At 35.8% G+C, this 8,951-nt stretch overlaps 1 protein-coding gene across 1 annotated transcript; it reads right to left on the reverse strand.

The window, feature by feature from the left end:
* Nucleotides 1–2,485: 2,485 nt before the first annotated feature.
* On the reverse strand, nt 2,486–8,945 carry LOC104459360 (VIP peptides). Its single transcript, XM_010087932.1, has 6 exons — nt 8,915–8,945; nt 7,482–7,622; nt 6,994–7,098; nt 5,205–5,324; nt 4,433–4,541; nt 2,486–2,765 (listed from the first exon to the last, which is right to left on the reverse strand). The coding sequence occupies exons 2-6, from the start codon at nt 7,607–7,609 to the stop codon at nt 2,757–2,759; spliced, it is 471 nt and encodes a 156-aa protein (XP_010086234.1). The 5' UTR covers nt 7,610–7,622; nt 8,915–8,945; the 3' UTR covers nt 2,486–2,756.
* Nucleotides 8,946–8,951: the final 6 nt, after the last annotated feature.

The following is an 8,951-nucleotide window of genomic DNA, read 5'->3' on the forward strand; positions in this document are numbered from 1 at the left end:
TTCTATGTTTCTTGAACATATACCCCAATAACCCTTCACAGTTTTACTCCTTCCTAATGAATGGTTGCATTCTCTGCCAGTGATGCTCTTCCAAATCTCACAGGTATTTGTTTTCTTCCTAGCAGTCCTCTTGACACTCTCTTTAGAGCTGACCCTTTCATTCTAAAGATTTCTGGAATTATGTTCCACTCTTAGGACATTTTGCAGATGGGTTATAAGATTGGTGACATGTCAAGACTCATTGACAGACTGAAAATTGGTCTCATTCAGTGAAATGTTGCAATTTTCTCTTCCATTTTACCATTTAGCCTTACCATAACCAGTTGCGCATGGAGATGAGGTGAACAATGTTACATCTTCCACAATTAACTAGTCTCAATGTATTAATTGGGCCTTATATCTCCTATAGAATATCAAAAGTTGCTATGGCAAGTTGAAAGTCATCCTTTAACACAAATACCAAGTCAGGTATATCATTCTGGAGGTTAGTATCCCTCCTCTCAGTGCTATGTTTTGCTAAAATGTATATAAAATTTAGCATGCCTTTCAGAAGGTCTCTATTTTCTAGCCCTCTGAGGAAGCTATCATAGTATTACTTTTGTTATTAGAACAAGGCTATTAATTTTGTATTTTATAATATATAATTTCCTAATAAGCATCCCTTTTTTCTGTAACTCACTCCATCTCCATTGTAACAGAGAAAATACATGTTCTAAGGTTCTGCAGTTTACTGTGGGGAACAAAATATTGTGGAGATGAAACATTAGACACGGAAGACAAGCTCTTCCATCAGATGCCTTATTGGTAAACTGGAAATAAATAAAAAAAGGCAAATTTAGAAAAAAAAAAGATTTCTGGAATTATGGAGTCAAAAGTTTGATCAGTCCAATTTTTGTTACTTTCACTTGAGGGAATGAGCATTATGTATATTTAAACAAAAAGTTCTGTGTATAAAGACTATAAGCAGCTTTGCCTCTGGTTATTTTTTTTTTTTTCATTTTCTTTTTTTAAAGATTACTTATCACAGAAATCCCAAGAAAGTTCAAACTGTACCGGAGACAATTTCCAATTAAGTATTACAGCATCAGTCTGTTAGTATCTTCAAGTATTTCCAAAGACACTTTTTTACTCAGATTTTCATAAGGTAGGAATTGAGAGTGGATCACCATCAGAAGATCACTTTTCAAAAGACTTCAAAATTACATCTAACCTTTTGTGAACCATTCTTGGCTTAGGCTAAAATAAATTCTGCCAAGGCTAGATAGAAATAGCAATAATAGCATCTGATCTGTGCAAGCTGGTTTCCTTTTGACATGCAGTTGTCGATACCCAAAAAGTTGCAAATCAGAAGGCTACATATTTATGAGAACATCTCCATAAATTTCAAATTTTATCATATTTGAAGCTTCCTTCTAAATGAGAACAGTAAACTTGTAAGCGAAACTTGTAAATTAGTTTTAGCACTATGTGTGCATATGTATGATATATAAAGATACTTGAAATTCCAAATTGAACTTGTAAGTAGGTCTGATAAGTTTGTCTACTTCAAATTTCATCTCTTTCTAGGAGGTGGAAGGGGAGTCTCGGGAGTGTTATGGCTGTTATCATGCATGAATATGCATTTCATATGTTGTGCATGCAGTACCACTCACTTTCCTTACTTCAGCGGAACTATCAGTTCTTACAAGAGCAAATCAGCTGCAAATTTCCAGTTCCATACAAAGCTATAATGATATAAAGAAATAGGGACTGAAGGCTTACTTGCTTGTTTTTCTAATATAATGTGGTACACCTTAGTTAAAAAATTGTGTCTTCCTCTGTTACTATAGTAGAGACAGCACTTACTGGGACCTCTACTGTTCCAGGTACGTGTAGCACTGATTCAAAGCACTAATAGTTTGCCGTGATAACAAAATGATTTATTGTCTGCATATTCAGTAAATTACATTCATTGTGAAAAAATAGTAAAGTGTCTTCAGATCTATATTATGTATAAGGAATAGTTTCATCATCAAAGCTACAGATAATTAAATGTAGAATAACCGGTGACTTTAGGCATCAAATGAATCAAGGGATAGCATTCTTTGCATGCTTTGTCAGCTCCAAAGCATCCAAAACACAACTGAAAATAAAGGATACATTTCTGATCTTAATGTAATTTTTATATTGTGAAATATCAAAAATGTGAACAGGAAGAAAAGATGCTATCAAAGGTCAAATAATTTGTAATGCTTTTTCATTTTCTCTAGTTGCTTGGTGAGCTGCTAGGAAAGCATTCCCTCTTGCTCAGCGGTAACCTTCAGAGATCTTTGTAACACATTTTTGCACTTCACACATTCTTCTCCTCATGTTTTTACACTTGTTTATGAAGCTATCTGGAAATGTATCCTTATTATCATATAAGCTCATCTGAAGTTTTACCACACCTAAAATAAGCCAATTAATTAGTAATGATGGGCTCTTTTCAGCTGCACACTCATTTTCAAATGAATTTATTGAAGTAAAGGATTTACAGCATATGGACTCACAGACTTCTCATGAGTTAAACCGGCATCCATATGTACAGCTTTCAGTAGAGAACTCTAGAGTAATATTTACAATGTAAAGATCAACTTTTATTACATAAGAAACAAATATATCACAACTTTCACTTCACAACATATTTGTTCTTGTTTGATGACTGAAGTCATCACTTTGAAATACTATGTGGAACTCAAAAATAACTTGTTCTTGTCATAGACTTTTCCGGGTGTACTTCAGAGGTCCTGAAAAGCAAAGGAGACATGTTTTAAAAGCCATTTTCATAAGCAGTTGCACCATGAGGTGTATAAAAGCAGGAAGTGGACAAGAAGTAATTATTGATATAAAATAATTGCTGCGCTTGGGGCTGGCAAGTGTGAGATGGAGCTGTTTGCAGGAGGTTGGTGGGCATTACAGCCAGCAGACAAGGATGAGGAAGAAAGGTTGAAGGATTAGGGAAAAGCGTCCCTGCAAATTGGCCTACAGCGCAAACAGCTCACTTTGAAAACAACCGTATCCTTGAAATGGACACACAAATTTAGGTTGCTTGATACACACTACCTCAGCAACCAGGCACTGCGATAAAATGACCAGTAAGAGCCAATACCGAGAATGCAATTCACCTACAGGGTGATCTGGGTCATCCATACAGTCCATAAAAATGGAAAGGACTGAAAATATTTCCAGGCAGACACCCATGACCTGCGGCACCACTGCTCTCTCTCACTTAGTCAATGTCAGAAGTTTTAGAAGGTGCAAAATCCAGAAGAAGATATTTTTGCAATAATCTTGTCTAGAAAGAACATTTCTTTCCTGAATCCCATCACTTAAAAATTGTTTTGTTCCTTCAGTCATATGTCTATGTCCTTTCTAATCTTTGGGAACTTCAGAGGAACTGCTACATTTGTGGAAAGGTAAAGAACATTTTCTTTCAGTCTTGGAAGGATATAACAGTTTGGAGAAATGTCTTTTCTTTTGCTCCCTCCCCCCCCCCAAAATGGGTTATCTTCAAGAGCAGCTGCTTTCCTACCTGTAGCTGAGATACAGCTGAACACCAAAAACCATCTTATCATCAATTTAATAATACACTTGAGAATACCAAGTCCGATTCACTTTTACATTACCCTTCCAATTTACATTTCAGGTTTACATTTCAGTAAACCAAAGAAATGTATTTCTGAATGATTTTAGAAAAATAGTAGTTATCTTCAAGAGCAGCTGCTTTCCTACCTGTAGCTGAGATACAGCTGAACACCAAAAACCATCTTATCATCAATTTAATAATACACTTGAGAATACCAAGTCCGATTCACTTTTACATTACCCTTCCAATTTACATTTCAGGTTTACATTTCAGTAAACCAAAGAAATGTATTTCTGAATGATTTTAGAAAAATAGTAGCAGCTAAATGGAAAACAGTAACTACAATATTTGCTTGTCAGATGATCTCTCTGCAGCACACCTTAGATGGGAGTCAAGTGCTTTCTTAATACTTAGGGTTCATGTTGCTGATCCTCTTAGTTCTAGGGGCAACTTTTTTAATTAGAAGAAATATCCTTGGGTTTGTTCTCTGAAGAAATAATAGTCTTTGTAATTAAAAATGAGTCAAATCTGGTTTTATGCTGCAGTGCACACAAGTTGAAACACCCAAGTGAGTTAGATGTGTTATTAACAGTGACATTCAATTAGGAATTTTCAATAACAGCAATCATGGGATAACTTCATTAATGTTATTAAAATTATTATTATATTCATACACAATTCCTATAGAAACATGCAGCATTGCATGGAACATGGCTCTCTCCTAGATGATTCTGCTTTTCTGACAGGCCACACTTCATGTATGATTAATATCATTTTATGGGACAAGTCAAGTAACAGATAGCAAGAGGAAAGAAAATCTGAGCATACCAGTGGGAGGTGGCTCAGCAGCTCATCTACAGAATCATCGTTTTCTGAAAAGGAAGGTTCAAGAAGTTCTGCTTCATCTCGAAGTTTATTGGGGTTTAGCTCTTCCTGGCTGTTGTGGATCAGAAACAAATTTGATTGCTCTCAGAAGAAAAACCAAACAAGGAAGCAAGCTGCCTTCTAACTGTAGCTATTGCACGTTTTGTTACACTTGTACCAAAGTGTTACAAATCACATGAAATAGCATGTTTAACAGGTGAAGAGACATGATATTTAAAAGCAGTTGTCTAAATAAGTGAATATACAAGCAGAATGTAAGCTCTATAAAAACACATGCTGGCACTTCCCACCTATGTTGATTAGGTCTTTCTGGGACTTCTAAATCTTCATTTTATATGCTTACTTAAAGGCAAATTTTCAACAACTAGTGCATTTTCTTTATAAAATTGTTGTTCATGATCCATGGCTCTGTGGATTTTTCTTTAAGAGGCTCTCTCAATAAATATAATCATTTTAAGATTCTGTCAGAAGCTTTTTAAAATTGCCAGATGCTGTCTCCTCTTTATTCTTTTATTTTAATCTGATTGTAGTGTCTGTTCCAGTCTGGAAGAAAATGCTGTCTGTATTTGAAAACTATGTTATAAACTACATTATAAAGTCATTAATGATAATTGCCTTTTGTTTGTCCTCTCTGTATATATATGTGCGTACAAATCTTTTCTGTCTTAATACCATAGAAGTATGGAAACAATTTATATCTGCTTTCTTGTAGTACCTTCTTTTTCCAGTTAAAACTGAGTTTAAGTATTTCTTCACAGCCATTTGCTTTCGAAAGCGGCTGTAGTTGTCAGTGAAGACAGCGTCAGAGTGGCGTTTGACAGGACTGTCCTGGGAGCTGGCAATACAACAATTAAAAAAAAAAAATTAATAGATGAAATCCATTTAAAATAAGATATCATTGAATGAGTGAAACAAAGTTTACAATGTTTATTAGCTACATAAAAAGTTTACAATGTTTATTAGCTACATAAAATCAAATTATCATTCCAGCTTTCATTTCCAACTGTGACTTTGGACTTTCTTCTGTTGAAATAAGCCACTCCTTCTATTGTTTACTACTTATTTAGTAACAAGGATCAAATTCTAAGGATTGGTATTCAGTCTTTTTGGGCACACCTTCCACTGATTTCTTTCTCCTGCTCAACTTTGCCATGGTCCATGCAATTGGAATCCATACTCAATGATTTCTAGAGTCCCCGTCCCAGAAATTCTGCTGGATCAAATGCCCGAGTGGATTTCATGACTCCCTCCTTGTCTCTTCTCATATCCCTGGTTACCCTTTTTAACAAACTGACTTTATTCTAATTTCTATCATTTGCATAGATATATTTTAGTACCATGCCAAGGTACAGACTGGTTTCACAGTAAGCTCTTGAAGGACCTGGTCACTGTTCATATTGAACTCCGTGAGGGCAGAGCCTGCCTCTGAGAAAGTAAGAGTGCAGCAATCCATACATACAAGCTACAAATGCTTGTTTTAAGGAGGTATCAGGAGACAAAACACACTTTGTGAAATCCGAATTTGTAGGCCTATTTTTCATGTATAATCTTGGGAAGCCTCAGTGTGTCCTGCTTTAAATGATCTACGTTCATTTAGAGTGTATGAGATACCAGCACTATATGTTCAGGAACAAAGGCAGCATTGCCATAAATTAAGAACCTAATTTTCACTCAGCTTTTGAGCATATGAAGTAGGCAGTCAGTGTATGAACACATAGTGAGTGCACTATATGTTCAGGAACGAAGGCAGCATTGCCATAAATTAAGAACCTAATTTTCACTCAGCTTTTGAGCATATGAAGTAGGCAGTCAAAGGAACTGCCATATTGGGTCAGACCAAAGTATTCTACTATTCTGTTCCCAAGAGTGCCCAGTAGCTGCTGCTTAGAGACATGAAAACAAGGGAAGTATAAAGTGATACTTTCCAGCATCCTGTGGCCATTAGTTTATGAATGTCCTGGTTTGGAAGTTGCATACAGATCCCTTGCCTATGGATTTGCCTCATTCTTTTTCAAATCCTTCAATAATACAGATCTCCCAAACATCTGGCAATATGTTCTACAGTAGGAAAAAAATCACTCCCTTTTTTTTTCACTGTAAACCAATTGTTTCTTAATTTCATTGAGAATTCCCCTGTTGCTGTGTAACTATTGAGTAATCAATCATTTGTATTTTACTTTTGCCATTCATTTACCAAGCTAGTAAAAACACTACCAGAGAAAAAAAATCAGCAAATTAGCATTATAATCATTATAATATTGCCAGTATTTATTATCAGCGCTATGTGCAGTGTCTGTTAATCTACCCCTCACAGCAGTAATGTATTCATTTAGTAACAAACACCACTAAGTTGTTATACTGGATTTTCAACTCCACCATCATTATATCAGTTTCTCTTTCATTATCTCTAAATCGCAAAAATTATAACTTAGGTACAGAAGGGTAAAAAATTGCCAATGAAGCCAGCCAGGAAAAAACTCTACCTAATGTAAGTGTCACCTCACCTAACTCGTTTTCTAATAAGCGAATGCAGATATCTCTTCACAGCAAGTTTAGCCAAAAGATGGCTGTAGACACTGGTGAAAATTCCATCAGCATGCCTTGCATTTCTGAAATGGACAATAAATAAACTCTACAATGCAACCTGGGTTCATATCATCTTGATAATGTTCATTTTGTAAACATACTGCTTTCCTTAAGTTATCTGTTGTACATATTAAATTAAGCTAATTTAATAAAACAACTTCCAGATTTTCACAATATGTTTTAGCCCTTCCGGGGAAGTGAATGAATTCATCATGCCAGAATGGCAATGAAATCGGCATTTCTGCAGACATTCCTACTGCTACCAGTATTCAACCAGAGGCCATGTGGGTTTTTTACTGTAATTGATTCTTCCTTTCCTATTTCTCAATTTTAAAATATGACTGATCTTTTCACATAATTCAAGTAGTGCATCATCACTTGTATTTATGATAATAAAGAAACTCACCTATCAATAATTCTGGACAGATCAAAATAGAATTTCTCATTTTCAGGTAGTATGTTCTGCAAAATGTCTGATTCAGACTTTAATGACCCGTGGGCATGGTCAGGTTCACTGGCTCCATCAAATGGCATTCTGTTTCCCAATCTGTTGGAGAAGGAAACCATGTGAAGTACAGTTAGCTGAGGACATTCAACACTTTGCTGCAACTTACATTTTGGTTTGCATCAAAATGCACTGCTTCCTGCTTTAATCTGTAAGGCATTTTAAAGTACTCTGGATAAAATAATAATCACTTTCAAGTATAATCCATGCTTAGTGAAAGGGTAGCCGACTTAACAGATCTTTCCCTTTAATGCGAATTTTCTAGATATACGCTTAGTGAAAGAGTAGCCGACTTAACAGATCCTTCCCTTTAATGCGAATTTTCTAGATATATGTTGTCATTGCACACAATTTATTCCACTGAACAGTGCATAATGTATGGCAGTTACAGCTCAAGTTATAACCATCAAGCTTTTCATAACAACCGTATTTTATATAAATGTTGGATGGAATGACCAGCCTCCACTCATGCAAAGTGAAAACAGTTCCTGTGAAGTACTTACCTTCCAATTAAAACTTAAAATGTGCATTGAAATGCAGTATGAAACAGTTCTTAGGCCTTCTCTAAAGAAAATAAATATACCCTCAAGAACTTCAAACTAAATCTGAAGTCATGTATCTCTACATGTTTTTATTCTCTCATGTTTAAATTAATTTGCTATTTGCAGGTTAAAAAAGGTTCACATTTAATATTTTAAAACATCACAGCAATTGCTCTGTATAAACCGATTTACAGTTACTTCACATTTTTGTAAACTGTTCTTTATGATGTGTCATATTTTATCAAGGGCAATCTGACTGCATAGCAATAATTTGGCATCAGATGTTTCTTCTCGCTGCTGTTACGTTTTGTGGCAGAAAACAGGGTCCCATTGTTATAGTAAACTCCTGTATGTGGTAATATGCAAAAATCACATTCTAAAACTGGGACAGGCTATTGTCCTTGTAATTTTACAGTCACTACAGCTATTCGTACCACTTACGTATCCGAGGCATGTAAGACTTCTGTCTGGTAAAAAAAGTAAAGTTGTTGTGTAAAATAAACGAACTCAAGTCACACCTTTTGCAAATTGGTCACTAGGCTGTTTTGCTATACAATTTCTCTTTGCTCTTTTTACACTTTATGTCCCTCTTACCTAAATGAGATGTACCTTTCTGCCACACGATTTAATTCAGCTAGACAACTCATAACAGCTTCAACAATTCAAAGCATGCAGCAGGAAAAAAAAAACTACACATTGGTCCATACGGAACCCTTCCCCACATTCACAATTCCGGAATTTTTCCCTCTGCGTCCCCGCAGAGGACAAGCTCGGGCGGATCGCGACCCTTACCGGGGGAGGGGAGGGAAGACGGCGCCCCGCGGGGGCA

The sequence above is a fragment of the Pterocles gutturalis genome, unplaced genomic scaffold, assembly GCF_000699245.1.
Source record: "Pterocles gutturalis isolate BGI_N339 unplaced genomic scaffold, ASM69924v1 scaffold41436, whole genome shotgun sequence".
Lineage (NCBI taxonomy): Eukaryota > Metazoa > Chordata > Aves > Pterocliformes > Pteroclidae > Pterocles > Pterocles gutturalis.

Coding starts and splice junctions, on each gene's coding strand:
- LOC104459360 (XM_010087932.1), bottom strand. CDS start 7,609: ATGCCATTTGATGGAGCCAGTGAACCTGACCATGCCCACGGGTCATTA. Junction 7,099..7,481: donor CTGTCCAGAATTATTGATAG/GTGAGTTTCTTT, acceptor TGTCCATTTCAG/AAATGCAAGGCATGCTGATG. Junction 4,542..5,204: donor GTTTTAACTGGAAAAAGAAG/GTACTACAAGAA, acceptor GATCCACAACAG/CCAGGAAGAGCTAAACCCCA.